Source organism: Tribolium madens, unplaced genomic scaffold (genome assembly GCF_015345945.1).
Source record: "Tribolium madens isolate multiple individuals breed KSU strain unplaced genomic scaffold, Tmad_KSU_1.1 Scaffold_96;HRSCAF=242;Tcas5.2_LG5, whole genome shotgun sequence".
Taxonomy (NCBI): Eukaryota; Metazoa; Arthropoda; class Insecta; order Coleoptera; family Tenebrionidae; genus Tribolium; species Tribolium madens.
Window position 1 is genome coordinate 4,481,995 of NW_025401068.1, and position 21,222 is coordinate 4,503,216.

At 38.2% G+C, this 21,222-nt stretch overlaps 5 protein-coding genes across 9 annotated transcripts; 2 read left to right on the forward strand and 3 right to left on the reverse strand.

Moving 5' to 3' along the window:
• Positions 1 to 74: 74 nt before the first annotated feature.
• On the reverse strand, positions 75 to 6,172 carry LOC123013555 (collagen alpha-1(I) chain-like). Its single transcript, XM_044412135.1, has 11 exons — positions 5,886 to 6,172; positions 4,669 to 5,420; positions 4,299 to 4,604; positions 3,917 to 4,213; positions 3,014 to 3,643; positions 2,609 to 2,960; positions 1,686 to 2,557; positions 922 to 1,615; positions 697 to 869; positions 426 to 647; positions 75 to 371 (listed from the first exon to the last, which is right to left on the reverse strand). The coding sequence occupies exons 1-11, from the start codon at positions 6,091 to 6,093 to the stop codon at positions 225 to 227; spliced, it is 4,653 nt and encodes a 1,550-aa protein (XP_044268070.1). The 5' UTR covers positions 6,094 to 6,172; the 3' UTR covers positions 75 to 224.
• A 1,526-nt stretch (positions 6,173 to 7,698) lies between these two features.
• Positions 7,699 to 12,179, reverse strand: LOC123013904 (mitotic checkpoint serine/threonine-protein kinase BUB1 beta-like). Of its 3 annotated transcripts, none has more exons than XM_044412765.1 (10): positions 11,970 to 12,179; positions 11,656 to 11,860; positions 11,376 to 11,600; positions 11,197 to 11,323; positions 10,466 to 10,678; positions 10,172 to 10,333; positions 9,881 to 10,119; positions 9,184 to 9,830; positions 8,508 to 9,121; positions 7,699 to 8,444 (listed from the first exon to the last, which is right to left on the reverse strand). In XM_044412765.1, exons 1-10 carry the CDS (start codon positions 12,095 to 12,097, stop codon positions 7,804 to 7,806), a joined length of 3,201 nt encoding a protein of 1,066 aa, XP_044268700.1. In that variant the 5' UTR covers positions 12,098 to 12,179; the 3' UTR covers positions 7,699 to 7,803. The 3 variants fall into 3 exon arrangements, with proteins under 3 accessions (XP_044268700.1, XP_044268701.1, XP_044268699.1); XM_044412766.1 differs by having other exon boundaries at positions 8,508 to 9,109; positions 9,881 to 10,128; XM_044412764.1 differs by having other exon boundaries at positions 9,881 to 10,128.
• A 77-nt stretch (positions 12,180 to 12,256) lies between these two features.
• Positions 12,257 to 16,678, forward strand: LOC123013906 (MPN domain-containing protein CG4751-like). 2 transcript variants are annotated; one of them, XM_044412767.1, is made up of 7 exons: positions 12,257 to 12,569; positions 12,710 to 12,838; positions 12,996 to 13,136; positions 13,190 to 13,527; positions 14,952 to 15,121; positions 15,177 to 15,425; positions 15,475 to 16,678. In XM_044412767.1, the coding sequence occupies exons 2-7, from the start codon at positions 12,710 to 12,712 to the stop codon at positions 16,407 to 16,409; spliced, it is 1,962 nt and encodes a 653-aa protein (XP_044268702.1). In that variant the 5' UTR covers positions 12,257 to 12,569; the 3' UTR covers positions 16,410 to 16,678. The 2 variants fall into 2 exon arrangements, with proteins under 2 accessions (XP_044268702.1, XP_044268703.1); XM_044412768.1 differs by lacking the exon at positions 12,710 to 12,838 and having other exon boundaries at positions 12,272 to 12,569.
• On the reverse strand, positions 16,673 to 18,217 carry LOC123013908 (ADP-ribosylation factor-like protein 5A). Its single transcript, XM_044412772.1, has 4 exons — positions 17,660 to 18,217; positions 17,399 to 17,607; positions 17,113 to 17,348; positions 16,673 to 17,061 (listed from the first exon to the last, which is right to left on the reverse strand). Exons 1-4 carry the CDS (start codon positions 17,703 to 17,705, stop codon positions 17,013 to 17,015), a joined length of 540 nt encoding a protein of 179 aa, XP_044268707.1. The 5' UTR covers positions 17,706 to 18,217; the 3' UTR covers positions 16,673 to 17,012.
• A 725-nt stretch (positions 18,218 to 18,942) lies between these two features.
• Positions 18,943 to 21,222, forward strand: LOC123013907 (histone H4 transcription factor-like). 2 transcript variants are annotated; one of them, XM_044412770.1, is made up of 7 exons: positions 18,943 to 19,083; positions 19,135 to 19,390; positions 19,440 to 19,599; positions 19,672 to 20,139; positions 20,189 to 20,387; positions 20,439 to 20,574; positions 20,623 to 21,222. In XM_044412770.1, exons 2-7 carry the CDS (start codon positions 19,259 to 19,261, stop codon positions 21,133 to 21,135), a joined length of 1,608 nt encoding a protein of 535 aa, XP_044268705.1. In that variant the 5' UTR covers positions 18,943 to 19,083; positions 19,135 to 19,258; the 3' UTR covers positions 21,136 to 21,222. The 2 variants fall into 2 exon arrangements, with proteins under 2 accessions (XP_044268705.1, XP_044268704.1); XM_044412769.1 differs by having other exon boundaries at positions 19,440 to 20,139.

Here is a 21,222-nt window from a genome sequence, read left to right on the forward strand (position 1 = left end):
CTTATTGTTTTAATAAATTCCTCTAATTTGTTATATCTAGTCATATCCAACTATAATGAAAGGATACATTTTTAATCAAGAATTTATTCTTTAATCTAAATTATATTAAAATACATTTTTGTATAGCACCTTATGAAAATCAATAGAAAATATAAAATTTTACAACATTTAAGATACTCTTCTATATACAGTGGCAGTGAAATGTAAGTGTTGTGTGTAAGTCCTTAAGAAAAGCAAACATGTCCAACTTCGACTGAAAACCCCTGGTTCGGTCTTCCTATATCTCTGATTGCCACATCTACAACTGGTAGTCTTGTTGTCTTATCTGTTTTGTAAGACAATACTGATTTGGCCCATGTGTCTGTATGAAACTGAAAATTTCACATATTTGACTGTTTCGTCGAGCACGAAATAAGACAACTTACTCTGCACTCATCGACTAGTGCTTCATATCTCAATCGGGCATTACCTCTGGGAGTTAACTCCACGTCATTCCAAGCCATTAGTTTTATCCCTTTTTTGTACGTGTGTCTCGCAGCGTCATAGTAAGCTGCTGTATTTTTGCAGTTAAAAGTAATGTTTTGTTGGGCGTGTGAAGACAGGAGTTGTAGAAATCCGATTTGATTGCTGTGCGCTTTGTAGGAAATCTGAAATAATGTTGAGTGGTTGTGTAAGATAGTGAATATTTTTTGTTACCTTTAAGCCGCCTTTAATTTCCCCTAACCATATTTCCGATTCTTTTCCCTTGTGATAAATTTCGGGTGATTTTTCCGGCTTTGGCACAATACAAGTACTTTTCTGCTCCATATCACAGTAAACTAGAATCGCATCCTTGGGATCACCTTCATTCGGATCGACCCAATATTGCCCTGATAATTGTTCAAAATAACAATTCCATACGATTAAAGTTTATTTATTTACCGCTTTTCAATTCCGGATAAGCATTCGCAATGTCTTTGCAAGTGGTACCTGGATTATTCTTCTCCCCATTTGGTTTCTTAAACTTCTCGAAAGAGGTCTTCAACTGCTCGTAGGCCTTAATTACGAATTCTCTGCGTTGTTGTTCAGACATCGATTTTCCGAAAATTCTAGCAGGCTCGTCACCGAGTGGATCCGGTCCTTTCTGGTTATTCACCTGTCCTTGGGCTAGTAGCGCTGCTAAACTGGCTGCATCGTAACCTAGGCCATCTCCTGGAGGTCCAGGTGGGCCTGGGGGACCCGGAGGACCGGCTGGGCCATTTTTGCCGTCGTTTCCGTTACTGCCGCGGGGCCCTACGAGACCAGGGACTCCTTGTGGTCCAGGACTTCCGTCTCTTCCTGGCGGTCCCCTGGGGCCGGTTTCGCCGTCTTTGCCAGGTGGTCCGGGATTCCCCGGTGAGCCTTTTTCGCCGGGAAGACCTGGAGAACCCGGAAGGCCTTGAAGGCCGATTAAACCGCGATGGCCTTTGGAGCCTGCTGGTCCTGGCTCGCCGCGGTCTCCTTTTTTGCCCTCTAACCCAGGGACTCCTGGTTTTCCTCTTTCACCTGGGGGACCTTCAGACCCCTGAGGGCCGGTTTCTCCCCGGGGACCCCTCTCGCCTGATAATCCGATGGGACCAAGTGGGCCTGGAGGACCCTAAAACATACAATTTTTAAGTAATTTTCATGCATGAAAAAAACACAATTGTTGAAGGAAGGTGGATTACCGGTAAGCCTGGAGAGCCCGAAGGACCAGGAGGACCTGTTGGTCCTACAGGGCCTTTATCTCCTGTTCTTCCTACCACACCTGGCATTCCGGGTTTTCCCGTAGGTCCCTCTGGACCTTGTTCTCCGGTAGGACCAGGTGGTCCTGGAGGTCCAGTTAATCCCGGTGGACCTTGAGCGCCTTCACTTCCGGGTTTTCCGGGAGTACCCACTTCGCCAGGTGCTCCTCTCATTCCTCTCATTCCTGGTGATCCCGGAGGACCGGGAAGTCCCGGTAAACCTCTATCACCTGACAAACCAGCCGGTCCTTGAGGTCCTGGCGGTCCTACAGCTCCTTCAGCTCCCGTTTCGCCTTTTAGTCCTTCTAATCCAGGTGGACCTGGTAAGCCTTGTGGTCCAGGAAGTCCCATTTTCCCAGCATCGCCCGAAGCGCCTTTGATTCCAGGCAATCCTGCTGGACCCGGTGGGCCAGCATTTCCGGGATGACCTGGTGGACCTGAATCTCCCGGACGACCTGGAGGTCCCATTAATCCTGCGTCTCCTCGTGGTCCTGCTTCTCCACGAGCACCTTTTGCACCCGTTAAACCGATTGGCCCTTGTGGTCCTTGTTCTCCCGGTTTACCGACATGCCCTGGGCTTCCTTGCATTCCTTTTAATCCCGGTATTCCTCTATCGCCTTTTAATCCAGGCAAACCAATTAATCCTTGAGGTCCGGGGAAACCCTGTAAGCCTGGAGAACCAACAGGGCCTCTCTCGCCAGGGGCACCTGGAGCTCCTGATTCACCGGGTAAGCCAGGAGGACCTGGTTCGCCTCTTTCTGCAGGTTCACCGGGAGGTCCTGGTGGACCCATTAGCCCTTGTTGGCCTCTTTCACCTAAGAAACCATGAAAAAGTAACGATTTTTTAGCAATGTAATGGATTATACCTTGTCGACCAGGTGGTCCTTCGGGACCTATAGGACCGAATGATCCCCTTTCGCCTTTCTCTCCTTGAGGACCAGGCTGTCCTCGCAATCCAGGTAAACCGACTAAACCTGGTGCCCCTGAATGTCCTTTATTGCCCGGAGGCCCCGGTGGGCCTTGAATACCATCTGGACCTGGTGATCCGACATTACCCTTCAGACCCGGTGTTCCCGGTTGTCCAACCGGTCCTCTTTCACCGGGAAATCCTCTTTCGCCTCGAGGCCCAATATTTCCAGGAACTCCCGGTGGTCCTTGCAATCCCGGTTCGCCATCTTTTCCAGGCATTCCTTGATTTCCCGGTGCTCCCGGTAAACCCTGAAACCAAAAAAAGGTCATTACGTTTGACTAAGACGACCATTTTTACTCACTTGAAAGCCTCTAGGACCAGTAACACCAGGTGGTCCTCTCTCACCATCCACTCCTGGAGGTCCTGGCGGTCCTTGAGGTCCCATCACTCCATCTTTACCATTATCACCACGTGGTCCTGGTGGTCCCGGTAGCCCCGGTTCGCCATCTTTCCCCGTCTCTCCTTGCAATCCCTTGTCACCTGGCGGTCCTAAAGGTCCCGGGAGACCTTGAAGACCTTGTGGTCCAGTTTCTCCCGGTTTTCCGTCCGCACCTGGCACTCCTCTTTCACCCGGAGGTCCCGATCTTCCTTGGGGACCAGGCCTACCCGTTAATCCTCGTAAACCCTGAGGTCCCACAGCTCCAGGTCTTCCAGGTTCACCGAGGGATCCTTTGGGTCCCGGAGGTCCTGCAGCGCCTCTATCACCTGTTTGGCCTTTCGGTCCGACTGCTCCATCCGGACCGGGAAGCCCTCTTGCTCCAGGCATTCCTCTCTCTCCAGGTGGACCTGCAGATCCGGGTGGGCCTCTCATTCCTCTTTTTCCGCGTTTTCCTTCCGAACCGGGAACTCCAGGTAATCCTCTAGGACCAGGGGCACCGGCTTCTCCTTTAGTTCCGCTCTCTCCTTTGAATCCCGGTACACCCGGACTACCCTAAATTATATCTCTGTTAATATTGCATTAAATGTTCGCTTAGTTTTCTCGACTGATAGAATGGAGTTTTCTAAATACTACGTATGCATTAAAACTAACAAGAAATAATAAACAGGAAGATATTATGCTTTCGTAAAATTTTGTAATATGAATACCCACGAGTAATGTTAAAATACACTAAAAAAACAATTTGCATTATTTATTAATGTCTGATAATTTTAATGCTTTAAAACAGTCCAGTATACTTCTGGAATAACTTATAATATTACATACTTGATTGCCTTTCACTCCCGGTTGTCCTGGACTACCGTTTATTCCCGGAAGTCCGCGAACACCGGGGAATCCTGGAGGACCTGATATACCAGGCGCTCCTGGGTTGCCTTTCTCTCCGGGAGAGCCATCTTTTCCGGGAATTCCCGGAAGCCCGGTTTCTCCAGGTTGTCCGGGACGGCCTGATTCCCCCCGCGGCCCTTGTAATCCTTGACTTCCTTTGGGACCTTGGCTTCCGTGATCGCCTTTAGCACCTGGTATTCCGGGAAATCCTGGAGGACCAGGCTTGCCCATTTCACCCTAATAATGTTATTAATATAATTAGAATTAATATAAAAAACGTGTCTCTATAATTAGTAACAAAAATATCTCAAAAAAATCTTACAGAGAGTCCTGGTGGTCCAGCAATGCCATCCATCCCTCGTAACCCCGGTGATCCTTGAGGACCCTCTCTTCCTCGTTCACCTCTAGGCCCTGAAGGCCCCACAGGACCAGTAGGTCCAACGGGTCCTGGATTTCCTGGAATTCCTTTTTCACCAGCAGGTCCCTGTTCCCCTTTAACCCCATCGAGTCCAGGAAATCCTCGATGGCCCTTGACACCTGGTAAACCTGGCATTCCCGGCAATCCTCTGGGTCCAGGAGGACCACTTGCACCCGGTTGACCTGCTTCACCATCCTCTCCAGGAGCTCCCTATCAAAAAATTGTTTTAAATAAATCATTAAAAACTTAAATTTATCCGATTTTCAGCACTTACATCTTTTCCCGGAGGGCCGGGTAATCCTCTCGGTCCGGGTGGCCCCGGCGGTCCTTGGGGTCCCCCTTCACCCGGCTCTCCTCTCGTTCCTTGAAAACCTTGAGGTCCTGTTAATCCAGACGGACCAGGGGGACCTCTAGGACCTATCGGTCCAACCTGTGCTTGTAAATACTGAAATGGCTCAACCGGGAAACTCGGTCCTTTGTCTTGACTCCCTTGCGAAAGGGCCAATTGTTGGTAATATGCTGTGAGGTCTGGAGGGGGACCCGGAGGACCTGGCAGACCGGGAACTCCTGGAGTGCCCGGAGATCCAGGCGCTCCCGACTCTCCGGGCCGTCCAGCTTCTCCCGGATATCCTATTTCACCACGAGGTCCTGGAACGGCGCCAATATCGAAACCTTGAGGTTCTCGAGTTGGTCTAATGCCCTTATTGCAGTCCTCATCAGTTTTACATTCCACGCTTCCTCGTACACATGTACAATTTGTGCAAAAGTTAACGCTCCATTTTTCCTCATCACGGTATAATTTTCCATTGTGTTGACAGCTGTAGGGCCCCACGTGACTATCAGTTGGCGGTTTTGTGGGGTGTAAAATGTGGATGTCTACGGTTCCAGTTGGAATTAGCAAAGATGGGGTGGGACGCTCGTTGTCTGGCTGTGAAAATCTTTCGGTCGTAAACTCATTTATTGGACGTTCGTCTGGAGGCTGGGGAGTTGTGATACCATTTTCGCGAGGTCTAGATTCCGTTGACGCTTAAATTAATAAAAAGTTGACAAAAAAAGTAAAGTTTTGTAATGAAATAATCTGCGCTGTTGAAGCTTTTTTGCAAAAATTTATTAATATTATGCAATATAGAAACGCAAAAAACTTGAACAGACCGAAATCGCACTTTTCTGAATCGGTATATATATTTTTTTAATAATGTGATAAACGATGCATGTAGATTGTTACTGTTTTCATCTATTAAAATTTTAAATTACCTACTTACTAGAGAATCTTAAAAAAAAATATATTTTCTTTCACTTAGAATTATTATTGTGTTTGTACGTTATATTCAAAACATTCTGAGGGAGTTAAGAAACGATTTTTTTTAATTTTTAGTGCTGAAAAGCTTATTATTATTAATTTCTTTTTACTAAAATAATTATTTTAGTTTAAACTCGTGTAAACGAGGACAAATGCTATATTTCTTTTAATAAAGAACAAATAAAGCTTACCGTGTTCGTCGTATTCATCAGTATAGTCGTATTCAGATGAATAATCGTCGTAATTCGCAATCGGCTGTTGATTTTGTATTTGCGATATTTTTCCACTCGCCTCCTCATTTTGAGTTTCCGCTGGTTTCGGTTTTCTTCTAATCCGACTTTCAGAAATTGCTATCACGTGCATCAAAAGCGCAATCCTTAGACAATTTATCAAATCCATGATTAATTTTGTTGGTAACACAGACACTTGTAACAATCACAAACCAAAAAGCAGCATCACTGCTGATGGGTGATAGTCCCAAATGAGAATCGGGACTATCAGCAACGGAGAGATTTCTTCCTAATTTATTCTTTCAGGAAAAGGGAGCGGGGGGAAGAGGCGACGTGCGAGAAATTAATCAGACCACTGTTTTTATGCAAAATTGCAAAATTAATTTTCAAAAAAGAATTTTTTTTTCATAAAAATATATTACATGAATTTTTTAAGCATCTGTTTCAAAATGTATCAATCGATATCTGAAAAATTTACAACAGTGTTTGAATGCTTCTATTAATTTAAACATATTTAGAGACCGTACAGTTGGAACAAGCTCTATGATAATAAATTACAATAAATGATAGCCTAAATTAATGTGAATATTAACATTTAATTTATTACTTATTATGAATTTATTTATGATAGATATACCACAAGCAGACGTAACACTGATGTTCTTTACATTTTTACAGTAAGTAATCATTAAAAAAGTATTCCGCAAAAAATATTATTTTTGAAAAAATATAAGAAGTGATGATGAGTAAATAAAGATCAAAATTAAAAGACTAGGAAAAAATTCTAATATTTAATTACATAACTCTCTTAGAACTACAACTTTTATATTTCAATTTCAGTGAAGGGGGTAACTTTTATATTTCTGTTGATTAGAATTTTAAAAGTTTAGTTTATGAATAAAACACCTTTGGAATTATCTAGATTAAATTTGGTTTTAGGTAGACGTTTGTTTTTCAACATGTTGGCATTTGATTTCTATACATGTAAATTACAAATTAGACTTCGTTGGCGATTTTGTCAAATTGCTAAAAATATTTCATATTATTATAAATAAACGCTAGATACTAACAAAAAAATATTTTAAGTTTCTCAAACATTTCCTTTAAATTGTAAACTCAAAAAATCCAGTTTAAAAGATGCTTTTTTATTTTTTACGAAATTAAAACCATTACAAACAAAATAACTAAAAAAATACACTTTGAGTGATTTTTGTAATTGTGGAAGTGAGTTGGCCTTAGAACCATTTTCTTTGTGTAGGCATCTTCTATTTAAGAAATTTGTCTAAATGACCTGATTCTATTAGTCGAGTTATTTAAAGAACGCGTTGCATTTCCAATAAATGATAGTTTTTCTAGGCGTAATGTAAATTACAAACCAATTTACAAACAAGGAAGTATGTTCGAAGCAGATGCGAGAATGACGCAATACCACTTTATAATGAGAATCCCGGACAAATTTATAAAGACCTCTTATAAAGTTGATAGGTCAAAAACATTTTGAATATATGATGGGCAACAGAATTAATTATTAAAAGTATTTATTCATAAGCATTGTTTAATTTAAACGACCCTTTATTTACTTTAGGAATTTGAATAAAAAATGATATAGATCGAAACACTTATTTACCGCTTAACAATTCAAATCACGCTTTCTCAATAAAAGTCATTTTTAGTAAATCGTTTAATCAATAAGCATGCGAAAAATCGGAACAACCTAAGTCTTTGTGTACATTTCACGTGAACGAAACAAAACATAAAATAATTCACAAGAAAATTACCTATTTAACATAACTTTATTAAAAATAAATAGTTACTTAAAATTATTTAGAAACACCTATTTGAAACAAAAATCCAACTGCGACGTGCCTCAACCAAACTGCTATCGATTTTTCAGAAGATTGGTAAGAAATCGGAGTTCATTGTGATAGTCATCAAATTTGTGATTCAAGCTATCTTCAAGCATCGCTTGCAACGCCGCCGAATTCGCTGGTCCGTCCTGCTGGTTAAGTAGAGTACTAAAAAACATATTCCACAGATCTAATCTGGCGTATCTCGGCAGCCGATTCGAAATCGACCAATGGCCATCGTTCTTCCGCATCTGTATATACTTGTCGAACAATAGAACGTGCGCGGTGGCAGCAATGCAAAACAAATCTGTGTGGTAGTTCCATGGCCGGTCATCGAGCATTTCGCAGCAGATGAAATTTTCAGTTGTAACTTTGCGAGTAAAACTGGCATTTGGTGGAAATAGAGACATATCTATACTACAGCCGAAATCAATCAATTGTAAAACTATAGCATCGTTCGTCGTGAGTTGAACTAGGAAATTGTCAGGTTTGATGTCGGCATGAATGATTTTCACCTCGTGCATCGCTTGGACCACTTTCAGCATTTCTAAACAAAAATGGATGCAGAGAGATTCTTTCATGGGGCGCCCGGATTTCTGCTTTACAGTGTTTGCGACACTCAGCAATGAGCCACAAGGCATGAATTCTGAGATCAATACCGAGGCTTGGTCACCTGAAAAAAAAAAAAATAAATAAATTCCAGAATTAATAAAATGGTCATAAACGCCAAACTTACTAAAATAACCGATTCTAACATCCATGAATCTTTCCCAAAGCGGATGCTGTGCCAATCTCGATCTCAGTTCCCTACAAATATAAAACTCCCATTTATTGGCTGGTCTTTGAAACTTCACCGCAACGGTATTCCCCGTCCTGACATCAATTCCCCGAAAAACAGTGCCATAAGTCCCCTTCCCGAGCTGTTTCTCAATCACGTATTTATCCAGTCCGATATTGACAGACTCTTTGCGGACTACCAACTTTGGAATGCTACTTAAATAAACATAACCGTGTATATGCGGTCCCGGAAAATTAACTCTTCGCAACAGCGCCTCTATTAGATTTTGTTTAAACGGATCAGATGGCACCACTGTCAGTGGTGTGAATTTTGTTGGTGCTGGTACTACCGACTCGACTGGCTTTGGTATCGATGGAACTGGATTCGTTTGTTGATCGAAATCCATGAGATCGCCCAACGAACTCGATCGCAAAGCCGCATTCACCATGAGATTTTGGGCGAGGTAACTGTTGTGTTCTTCAGAAATTTTCGCCATAGTGTTCTGTTTGAAGTTGCTACCGAATAGCGAGGATTTGGTGGCGGCGTTACTCGAACTTGAACTGGAACTTTGGCTGTTAAAAATGGCGATAAAAAGTGGATCAAAAACGGATTTTTTGGGAATCCAATCACTCACCCGTAGCTTTTGGTTTCTTCGAAAATAGTCGAGAGATTCTTCTCGTACTTCTCACCATCATTCTTCAAAGTTTGCTCAGCGAACAACTGTTTCGGCGTCAACTTGGCAGCGTTCGCTTCACTATTAGCGGGATACTGCTGTTTATTCTGTGGTGTGCTCACTTGCATAACGTTCAAATTAAATCCAAACATTTGCGTGTTACAAGTAAGATCGTTGAAATCCGCGGTTTCTGGTATTTTATCATACGAAGAACTACTGTCGTCGTCGTACAAGGGCAATCTTTTAGCGCTATCTACCGGTGCTGCAGCCGCCACATCCATTCCACCTCGAGAACCGGTCTCGGCGAGCTCTTCAGCGTTCAAATCCTTGAACGGCGTTTTCATCGCACTCCCTTTCGGTTCAATGTGTTCTTGCAAAGCTAAAGTTGACTGTTCATAAATTGAAAATTGGGGCACACTCGATTTTGGAATATTGATCGATGTGTTAGGCGTGTCGTGTTTGGAGGTATTCCACAAATCAAAATTCAAAACTTGTTTCTCTTGAGGGGAGTTCCAAATGTTGAAAGCCAATGGTGATTGGTGATGACTTTCTTCTCTTTGGGTTTGTTCGTGATGATGTTTGGAAATGTTCTGGTACGAAATTTGTTCCTGTAAGAGAAAAATTGTAAATCATTCGTTTAAAATAAGTGAATACTGACATGATACGAGAGATTTTTAACCGATTGGTGTTGACTCTTTGCTGGTAAATATCGACCGGTTCGCAATTCTTCAAGACTATATTCGGTATTTATCTTTGAATATACTTTTGCTTTGGGATACATCGGTACCATTCTGTCATCTTTCGGTTCAGGAATAGTTAAACTAACTATCCAATCGGAGTAATTTTCGAACGTTTCACTTACAAAATCAGTTGTTCGTTTAAGCCCATCTTCATAGCCTTCATGAACTGAAACTACGACTGAGAATTTTTTTAATATTTCAGGACAAACCTGGACCACTTCCTTGAGCTAAAGGTCGCATCTTCCACATTTCTTGTTTAACTGTAGACATTTCTTGATGTTTTTCTGCCGATACAAAACTATTACGTTCAGCCACTCTTAATTCCTCATCCTGATCTTCATATATAGGAATTGATGCTCGATCAGCATTACCTTAAATCAAAAACTTGTATATTAGTAGAAGCAATGAAAGTATTTTCATATTTTGTATACAAAATAGGCACATACAAATTTAAATTATAACAAAATTAGTTTCTTAGTATTTGCACAAACGAATAATCCTACCTCCACAACTATTCAAATTTCGTTGACCAACTAATTTGTTTTTTAATACTACTGTTGTCCATTGTCCCGGTTTTAGAGTATTTTCTTTGGGAACTTCCTGTCGTTTTGCTGCTGCTATAATGCTAATAGGGCCTGCTTCGGCTCCTCTTACTTGTGGCCCTTTATCCTCATATACCGGAATAGAAGCATTAGATAGGCCAGCTACTGGGGCACCTTTGGATACACCACACATAAAAATAAGTTTCTTGCAATAATATAAAAAAATATTACAATTAGTATGACTTTAATTTTTTAGAATACTATTAACCATAAAAGAAATACGTACTAAATGGAATAATTAAAATGACAGAAAAGTTTATCTATTTTCTGTTATTTAATTATAAAAAGTTTAAATACCGCCTAATCAAAAGTGACTCAGTTTGGAACAGAATTAACACTGAAAATAATTCCAAATATGGCATTTAAAAATTCAGTACTGCGAACTCAGTCATTCTTGATCATACAACACAACAAAAATAAAGAAAAAAATTATTGACAAGAATTTTTCGATAAACTATGAACGCAAAATATTATTTTCCATGTTTACAATGAATTCATTGTAATTTCAGTTCTTTTAAAATCATTGCCGTATTTTTCGTACATAATTAGATCCAAAATCCTAGTCATTATAAAAAGATTAAAACAAGATTAAAAAACTGTCTATAAAATAATGTAAAAAACTATATAATTACCCAATGTGACTGGATAATCACTGATGGCATTGCGTACACTGCCAACTTGTCCAGGTTTAAACGTTTGTAGAGAAGTCAGTGCTTGCCGCTTCTCTGATAAATCTCTTTCATTTGGTCCATAAATCATCTTAAACAAAATCATTAGATATTACATAAAACAGAGTGGTTTAAAAACACACGTGTCGTCCTGCCGCCAAGACAAGACTTTCTTGTGCACTGAGTATATCACCAATAGGCTGTGCAAGTTCCTTTTTCGCATACTCAAATATAGTGTGAGCATTTTGAAAATCACCAGTTGCTTCATAATAATACGCCCATGCTCTATACATGTCAGCACACCCTCTGCACAGCTCAGACGCATACATCATGTGGTACAATTCCAGAGGATTTTGATGTTGATCAATCTGAAATTGACGAAATCATGGGCCCCTAATCCACATTTATCAAGCAGTGACTCACGTATTTAATAAATAATTTACAAAGCCTACGATCGTTCCTGTACCGTGGATCTTTTTCAAATAAACATAAACAGCGTTCCAACAATGGCCCTAAATTTCCTTCATGACCCTGCTTGGGGTAGCTTTGCTCGACCCATGAAATGTAATTGTACCAAATTTCCAGAGGATCATCGCCAGTGTATGTTTCAATTTGATGCTCAAACTCACTGCAAAGCAAACAAGACTTATATGTTTTGATTTACAGTTATGAAAACGATATTTTCCTCAATAAAAACCGTGAAAAGTATAACCTAAGGAAGACAGTAATTTTGTCACCTTTGCTGTTGCAGCAACTCTCTGTGATGATCCATATCGGTCTGTGCTTGCAAAGCAACTCCTAACTGGGAAGCATTACGTCCACCTCGAAGTGGTTGAATATTTTCCTTACTAATGTCGAAATCCATCTAACAGAACAATTATTATTATGTTTTCGGTTATGATAAGTACAGTTCAAGAGACACAACTGTCAAACTCAAAATTAATGGAGAAGAGGTGCGCGCGTCATATTTCACGAAAGGTCGACTATTCAGAAAGTCTAACCCGATGTTTTTTACTCATTAAAAAAAAAAACTATTTTTAAATAATTTACACAGGTTTCTAACTTCCTTTTATTTCAGAAAAGAAACGATATTTTTTTTAAAGAATTTTTCTAGGACAGGTGTATTTTTAAATCGTGTGAAACAGACTTTTAACGTCAAACGAGTTGACAGAACCTTTTAATTTGTTATTTTGTTTATGTGAATTTTTTGAAATTAATTACAAAAAGCTGCAATGTGGTGTTTTAACTGACGGCAGTTGCGTGTAGACTGCATGAATAGCTTATAAAAATTGTCGTTTATATGTTTAACCATTGTAGGAAATCGGCGAGCATCTTCGGTAAGTTCAACTTGTTTAGTTTTGGCTTTTTGGTAAAGGGTTAGGTCTTTTACATTTAGTTGGGAAAATCGGCCTTTCAGCTTTTATTTTAAGGTGTTAGTCAAGTGTTGCACTTTAATTAACACCTCTTTCTCCTTAAGATGCAGTCTCAACTCGAAGCGGCCCTCTTAGGGCACAGCTCTAATGTAAATACTTCTACCAATGTAGATGATGACGAAAACAATTTCCACGACGATGACGGAGACGACGTTGAAGATTATGTTGACGAGGTCTCTTTTCGTTCCCTTGCACCAATTACTAATATGCAAAAAGACCCCATAATTGTTGCTTGTCTCACTAATATTCTTTGAAACTGTAGCCTGCATGATAGACCTTTTCTCTTCATAGTTTACTTAAGGCATGAGTGTAATTTTTCATACGATGTAGGACTTGGAGGGCGACAATGGCTCTCGTGGCGGAAAATTGTCCATGGGGACCTCGGCGACTTCTCGCACTGTAACTCTTCAAATGCTTTTGGCTGCTGATATCTTACAGCCTGGTAATGGGACTATGACAATAGAGTATTTGGTACGTCTCACCTTCCATATCCTTTTAAACAATAAACCTGATTTTGTGGATAGGGACAGAGGTTTGTGGGCGATTTGTTAGAAGACGGTAAAATACGGAGTCAAGAGACTGACATTGTTTTTGCGTCACCGAGCGCTTGGGCTATAGCATGTAAGAGGTTCATTAATCCGGAAAAAAAGTCGGGCTGTGGGTGGGCTTCCGTCAAATATCGCGGAAAGAAACTAGACGCTTACAAGAACATATGGTACAGAAAAAAGAAAGAGGAGAGGAATCAGGAGTTTGACGGGACGTCTGAACTGGAGATTTTTACACAGAAGGCATTAAAAAACACCATGCAGTATCACAGGATGATTGTCAAACATAACACTATTGCCAACAGGACGTTGACTCAGTAGGTTTTTATCGGTTATTATGCTATTCCGTTTTAAGTTACTAAATAATTAGATTTTTTCCCAAAATGTTAGATTAGTCACCAAATGGTTAATACCAAACTAATTAATTAAACTGGTTAATTAGTCACCAATTAATAAAAGTTGTATCATAATCTTTAGATTTCTCTTCACATTTTTATCTATAAATTTATGAGAATATTGCATTGCACGAAGAAATTTATGCTCACACTATTAAATGACAATTGGTAATTACATATTTAAGACATTTATACATATTTGTTAAAAATTAAAACTTTATAAAAATTAGGTACATTACGTATGAATAAGTAAGGGCAAACTGAAACATAATTGAAAATAAAATTTAATTACATAAAATTTAAGTATTTGATACTTTTCCTTTAATTTTGGAAAGGAAATTATTAAAATATCGGTAATTTTTGTTACGTGTATAACTAATTAGGCTATTCTCTAAAAATCTGCTATAGTCTATAAGCTGGTATATTCCATAACTAATAGAGCTCTGTATATAAATTTTTTAAAGTCCTTATAGAATCGTATCAAAAGTGGTATTCTCTAAGCGTCTATGTAAACATTCGAGTTATAGCGCTGTAATTACCCTATAGTCTGTTTTTTATTAATTGGAAATGTCAAACAGTCTTAACAAATTTATTCATGGTAATTTTTGGATGTTGGCAGTTGAAGAAGTAACAATTTTGAAACTAAAGCCGAAGGAGAATTTAGAAAATGCATCAACTTTGAGCTCATATTAATAAATTACACAAAAATTTATTACTGATTTTCATAAAACCTGCTTGTACCTTTTACAAAATAACTTTTTTCTAAATAGACACTCTTTTTATTAAAGATTTTGTAGTAAGAAGCTCATTATTGTCCACAACATTACCTTCTTTTTTCTTCATTTAATAATAAATATAATGCAATTAGTGCAATATTATTACGATCTATCACTGAACTATGTACCTATTATTAACTTTACACGATACCAATAATTATAAGAGAACAAAAATTAGCATCACTGGCGAAATACGGAGAGAAGTACTTATAATAAATTATTGAGGAGTGACATTGTTACTATGACAATATATCGTTATAGAGACTATAAGTCTTTACGGTCAGCAAATTTCTCGCCATAACTTTATAGAGACTTTAAGCTTATAGAATTTTAGGTATAGAGAAATATTTCCTTAGAGAATTCGATTTTTACTTATAGTCGATAGCTTAAAGAGTTATAGCGCTATAGCACGTATTTTTTTTACAGAATAGCACCATAAATAAACTAATAGTTTTGCTTTGGTAAGAACAATAATAAAAAATAAAAAAAAAGAATAATAATGCTGTGGTACAATTTATTTGGTGACAAAGCTAGTATTTTGAGATCATGCTTTTTATTCCTATCCTGCAGTGATGCCAACACATTGATCGAATGCGTTCCCTTCTCGAACATCGGTAAAATCCAACCATTCCTAGTATCATTATCAACAAATGCTGCACTCTTGATGGACTTCCATTGCCATTTGATGAAGTCGGAAGTGTGTGGATACCTCGCCGGCCATTGGGACGTCAACAATCATAGTAAGCGAGATTTTTTTTTCTTAAACCGCTTGATGGTTGTTTTTTTTTCTCGCAGACTTGCAGATAACCAGCGCTTTTCCTTGTCGGAACACGAAATCTGATCGTGAAAATGCCCAAAATGTGGAGACCGAAATTTCCCGAGCGATAGAAAAAGAAAAACTCACTTTAGTCGGTTGGTACCACTCACATCCTTTCGCAGCGGCGGCGCCGACTTTAAGAGACGTCGACGCTCAGTTAGACTATCAAATTCGTATGAAAGGGACTTCGGATAATAATTACACACCGTGTATTGGGATCATAATATGTAATTCTCTGTTTTTGTTGTTTGTATTTTTTGAAAATAGTTATTTTAGCGCCTTATAATTATGATAACAGTTCACTGGAATCGAGTATAGTGGCCTACTGGGTCGTACCGCCCCCGGAAACCAAACCCAATGAATACGGCCGTCCCATGCTCATGTCCTACAGCGTGATTCAGGATTCGTTGATGACCCAAAACATCAAAGACGAGATGAAAAAATGCGTGGACTACTACAAGAAAGAGTCCGATTTCGTCAATTTCAGCGATAGGTATTTGAACACTAATCTTTACATCGACAAACTGAAAAGTACTCTAATTTCGAAATTTCCCCGTGATGAGAGCGAGACAACTCTCTGGCGTTTCATCCGCGAGATTTTGGGCTTCCAAACCGAAGAAAACGACTGTTTGTTGAGCATTCCATCCATTTCGAAATCACAAATGTTGCCCAGTTTATCCTCGAATGTGATGCTCTCGACAGACATTTCCAACATTCTCTTCAATTCTGGCAAATTTCCAACAGCTAGTAGTCTTTTGGGCCTTCCAGATCCAATGGCTCAGAGCACACTAGCGGCGAATAACATGTTTCTCTCCACGAATTTATTCAAAATGCAGGAACTACTGAAGCCGCTGTCTACCAGCAGCCCCATTTTGACTAAAACAAAAGACCAAAAACACGCGTTGAAGATTCCTTCAGAAATTAAGGGCAAGTCGGATTTTGCAGCCGATTTACTGAATTTGAAAAATAAACTCGATTTTATCGCCCCTGAATTGAATTTGTCCAAAAGTGATTTATCGGATTATTCGCTTAATTTGAGTAAAAGTGTAGAGATGGGAGAGAGGCCCCAAAAAGTTCCAAAGAGTGACTTTAATGTGTTTGATTTGAGTTCGACGAAAAACTCTGAAGTGGAGGCCACTGACTTAAGGATTTCTTCCGAACAGAAAATGGAGACGAATGAAGAAAAACCTCTCAATTTGGTGGTTGATTGAAGCTCTTTGTTTAATATTTGTACTATATTCATTCTAGTCTATAAAATGATGAAAATTTTACTCTGGAAACCAGTGATTTATTGATTATATGTATAATTTTTTTTAATTTTATTTATACAATTAGGTCCTGCATTCCATGTGTGTCATGTGTAAAATGTATTCGTAATATTTACAATATTTTATGTAAGTAAATAATTAAGTTTTTTTCTAAAAACATGTACATGAATTAGCGAAAGATTGTTTGAATTCAAATAAAACAAATATTAACAGAAAAAATGTATTATCCTTAATAGTTACTGTACAATAAGATAGTGATTATAAAAAAAATACAATTAGTTTACAAGATGGATCTTGCCGTTACATATGTGTAAAGGATGAAACCGAAACTTAATAATTCAATATAAATTTATTATTACTAGATGCTTAACAAGGATTTACTTGTGGCACATAAATGTTTCGTATAAATACACCGCAATATAAAATTGAATATTTATACCACAAGCTTTAAAAAATAATTAGCATGAATTATGAGAAATGTTACACAACCGCATTTCTCAATATGAGAAAATAACAGTATTTTTTTATCTGTCGCGAAGAACTCGGTCACTTCTTTTTCAAGCGACTGACTATCCACTCCAAACCCTGGTAAAGTCTAAAAAAAAAATTGAAAAATTATAAATCTAGAGAAAAATGATCTATTTACCCCTCTCCTGTCAAAGCACAGCAAGCTTGTATGTGCCACTGCTGTTGCTTAATTGAAGTTAAATCTAATTCTTTGGATATTTCAGAAGCACTCATTGACCCTTTAACGTCTTGTTTATTTGCATAAATGAGCACTCCCGCTTTCGAAAGTTCTTCATTTGCCAACATTTTATATAATTCTTCCCTAATAACACTTAACCTTTCTTTATCCGTTGAATCTATTACTAGTATCACAAACTAAAAATAAGAAATTAGTAACTTTGTAACGAATGTAACAATTGACATACTTCTGTGTTTGTATAATAAGTACTCCAAGCTGCTCTTAATGATTGTTGACCCCCTAAATCCCACATTATAAAGTGGATATTACGCCAAACAACTTCTTCAACATTTGAACCAATTGTGGGGCTAGTGTGAACAACTTCATTCATTAAGAACTGATATAGAATAGTTGTTTTACCTGCATTGTCTAATCCAACTATTACTATTTTATGTTCTGGAAAAACACATTAAACCCCCGCATCCATATGTTTACAAACGTTATTTACCTTCATTACCGAAAAGACTCCACAGTTTGGAAAACAACAAACCCATTTCGAACAAGTGGCTTAACTAAATCAAATCAGGTACTGTAACAAGTATATTTCCTTCTAATGGTTGGAAGAAACTCGACGTTCGATGTTTGCAATCATATGTTAAACGAATAATCAACAGAAGACAAGCACTTTCTCGTCATGAATCGACTAGATATTACACTAGTTCCGTAGTCGTCATAAACAAAAGTAACTGATCGGTATCTTCCCAAAGTTCATAGTAGCTCATAGCTCGTTCATAACGTAAAATCACATGAAACACTCACAATTTGATAAGGAGAAATTAGATGAGAGAATGTATAACATTTCACAGTGACGTAAGCGTTTATATGTCGCAACGTTCAAGTCACAATGACGCACACGATTCACTTTACCCAAGGCGAAAATGATAATAAAGTTACTGTTAAATGTTTAGTTTAACAATTGAGTATTATAAAAGAAATAAACTAACAGCAGCTGCAACGTTAATTATTATTGGTGTCAAAAGACTTGTCAAATTAGTTGGGGATTTAATCCTGATATTGGTACCAATCCAAGTTCTACCAATCGTTCCTGTGAATTGTAATAATTTTTTTCGACATTAACAATTAAAAGAGCGTAATAAGAAGTCAAAGTCGTAGTTATATGAGTTAAATGTGACAAAAGTAGTGTATTTGTGACATTGGGGCTAATTTTTGGATTGTCTTTCATCCAAACTTAAAAACGCGCCAACTTCAGTCAGCTGATTGTTGACATAACCTATAATTTTAATGTTCGACTTGTATGTGAAAATAATTTCAAGTTTCTGATAAAATACCACGATTCTCCGATAATGCTATGCAAGAGTCGAGTGGTAATGGTAAGTCTTCAAGCTGTTTCACTAGTTGTTTGTAATTCAGTTACATTTTAGACATATTTTGTGAGTTTCTAGAGATTGCAGTTCATAACGTCTTATTTGCTCGAAAATTATATCCAGATTCAATTTTTCAACGAAAGCGTAAATACGGTGTGGTCGTTTACCACTCTCTCTTCCCCAGTTTAAATGACTACATTGCCAATTGTATTAAAGCAATAAGTTTCCATTTGAGACACAACCAGTTAAAAAATATTTTTCTGTGCTTTATTTCAGACCAAGAAGTCATAGAGAAGTACAGTTTTCAAATTTTGCACTTTAACGCCGTTTTGGAAAGGTAGTGTTTATGGAAAATATTCATTATCATACCTATGTTTGTAGTGACCCTTTTCTTATTAAATTGGAACAACATTTAAGTACTTTTTTCTTGAAACTTTACTCAACTCTTGATAAACTTCAAAAATTACCAGAAGACGCCTCTTTTATTATACAACTACAAGTCACAGAGTTTGCACATCTGGAATACAAGCAAAACCCTTTAAATGAGGTGGGATTCTAGTTTTTTTTTCAAATTTTTTACTTGACATTATTTTTATAGAATTTTTTATGGGTTGCATCACCTGAGTGTGAAAGTAATTCGTCTCCTGTAATAGTGCCTTTGCATACTGTTCAAACAGATTTCGTTCATTTTCAAATACTTATTGAAAAACCGTCTTTAAAAAATGTGTGATAGCAACGCCAGAAAGCGGAAACATAATTCGTTTGAGAAGTGCAGAACTGTGAAAGGTATTTTTAAAAAGGGCGATTTGGATGATTCTTTGTCAGCCTCTGATTGGGGTTCGCATGATTATTATGTAAGTACTGTTTTATTGTACGATTTTTGTGTAATGTTTCACTTGTTAGAAATCGAGAAGGAGAAATAATCGATGTGTTAAATTGGATGTTGATCCTTTGCTTCTGACATGTGAATGGGATTCCTGTTATCAAGATTTTACAGAATTAGTTTCCTTTATTAATCATTTGAAGCAGCACTTGCAGAATTACAGTTTAATCGGAGAAGGAGGTATTTACGCTTTTAAGACCCTATTTGCCACTTGTAAACTCGAAATTATACATTTTACTCCAACTTTTGTAGATTGTTGTTGGTCAGGGTGTACCTACGTTGCCAGCTCAATGCTAGACCTAAATCAGCACGTGTGCTACCATGCATACCATACCAAATTAATATCGCGTGGTAAAAGTGTCTTATACCGCACCAATTTACCAGAATGCACCCTAACGGAGCACTTTGTAATTCCAGTAACCCCTGACGGTTACCTTTGCGAATGGGAATATTGCAACGAGAGATTCGAAACGGTATTTGAGTTCTTCGACCACGTTCAAATTCACGTTTATCACAATCCTAAGAGCAATAAAGAGGGTGTTATTACTTGTTGTTGGAAAGGGTGTACCCATAAAACTAAATTTCGTTCACAGTGTAGATTATCTGAACATTTAAGGATTCATACGAAAGAGAAAATAATTGCATGTCCGACTTGTGGTAATTTGTTTGCTAATAAAACGAAGTTTTGTGATCATCGAAAAAGACAGTTGCCTATTAATCGTAGGTTTGAGTTTTTAATTGTGGGGAAAATCTGATTTTGTTGTTTTAGTACAAAGTTATTTGTGTTCGCAATGCTCTAAATATTTCCCGAGTGAACGGTTATTGAGGGATCATATGCGATTACATATTAACCAGTATAAGTGTTCCATGTGTGAAATGACGTGTCCCAAACCATCAATTCTTGCGAAACATATTAGATATAAACATTTGAGTGAGAAACCGTACAAATGTAACCACTGCGATTACGCGTAAGTTGTGACATCACCTAACGCTTAATTTTTTTCTTCGATTTTCTTTAGATGTGTTTCAAAGCACAACTTGGATTTCCATTTAAAAACACACGACCCCGATAGCCAATTGAAGTGCACAGATTGTGATTTCGAATGTCGATCTTCATTCGGATTGGACCGACACTATCAAAAAGCTCACGGAAAAGTAAGCTACTCTAAAGCAATTAACTTGAATTTAATTCGTTATTTTAAGGATTGGAATAATGTCTACGAATGTCACAACTGTAAGAAACAATTTATTCGTGGCGGCTTCTTGACTAAACATTTAATGAAAGTTCACAATTACCACTGGCCCTCGGGTCACTCGAGATTTCGGTACAAAGAAGATTCAGACGGAATCTATCGGCTTCAAACAGTCCGATATGAGACTCTAGATGTGACTGAAGAAATTATCAAAGGGAAAACGGTGCAAGCTCCTTCGGAGAAGGAATCTCTAAATTTCGATGTGGTGAAAAGAAAAGCGAAAGATTGTAATTCGTTGCATACTTTTGATGTGGTTTTGTCGGAGAAAGATCGCAAAGAGAGTGATAGTGAAGCGGCGAAGAAGGTTTTGATACAAATCGACGATCTTGATGTGAAAGGAAAAGTGGTCAAGTCTAAGACGATACAGTCGAGTGAAATATTTTGTGCAGATTTAGAGGAGATAACTGATTGTGATAGCACAGAAATTGTGGCGCTAGGATCTACAGCCAATAATGAAGTTTAGTTGCATCTTTTGATGGTGTTTTATTTAATACCTTAAATACAAAATTTTGTATTTTATTTATGATCAATAAAGTGCCAAAAAACACTC

Coding starts and splice junctions, on each gene's coding strand:
- LOC123013555 (XM_044412135.1), bottom strand. CDS start 6,093: ATGGATTTGATAAATTGTCTAAGGATTGCGCTTTTGATGCACGTGATA. Junction 4,605..4,668: donor CCGGCCCTCCGGGAAAAGAT/GTAAGTGCTGAA, acceptor ATTTTTTGATAG/GGAGCTCCTGGAGAGGATGG. Junction 648..696: donor AAATTAAAGGCGGCTTAAAG/GTAACAAAAAAT, acceptor ACATTATTTCAG/ATTTCCTACAAAGCGCACAG.
- LOC123013904 (XM_044412764.1), bottom strand. CDS start 12,097: ATGGATTTCGACATTAGTAAGGAAAATATTCAACCACTTCGAGGTGGA. Junction 11,861..11,969: donor GAGTTGCTGCAACAGCAAAG/GTGACAAAATTA, acceptor TTTGCTTTGCAG/TGAGTTTGAGCATCAAATTG. Junction 11,601..11,655: donor GTAAATTATTTATTAAATAC/GTGAGTCACTGC, acceptor CGTCAATTTCAG/ATTGATCAACATCAAAATCC.
- LOC123013906 (XM_044412767.1), top strand. CDS start 12,710: ATGCAGTCTCAACTCGAAGCGGCCCTCTTAGGGCACAGCTCTAATGTA. Junction 15,122..15,176: donor TTGGGACGTCAACAATCATA/GTAAGCGAGATT, acceptor TTTTTCTCGCAG/ACTTGCAGATAACCAGCGCT. Junction 15,426..15,474: donor GTGTATTGGGATCATAATAT/GTAATTCTCTGT, acceptor TAGTTATTTTAG/CGCCTTATAATTATGATAAC.
- LOC123013908 (XM_044412772.1), bottom strand. CDS start 17,705: ATGGGTTTGTTGTTTTCCAAACTGTGGAGTCTTTTCGGTAATGAAG. Junction 17,608..17,659: donor GAGTCTTTTCGGTAATGAAG/GTAAATAACGTT, acceptor GTGTTTTTCCAG/AACATAAAATAGTAATAGTT. Junction 17,062..17,112: donor TGTGCTTTGACAGGAGAGGG/GTAAATAGATCA, acceptor TTTTTTTTTTAG/ACTTTACCAGGGTTTGGAGT.
- LOC123013907 (XM_044412769.1), top strand. CDS start 19,259: ATGTGTGATAGCAACGCCAGAAAGCGGAAACATAATTCGTTTGAGAAG. Junction 19,391..19,439: donor GGGGTTCGCATGATTATTAT/GTAAGTACTGTT, acceptor TTCACTTGTTAG/AAATCGAGAAGGAGAAATAA. Junction 20,388..20,438: donor TGTAACCACTGCGATTACGC/GTAAGTTGTGAC, acceptor GATTTTCTTTAG/ATGTGTTTCAAAGCACAACT.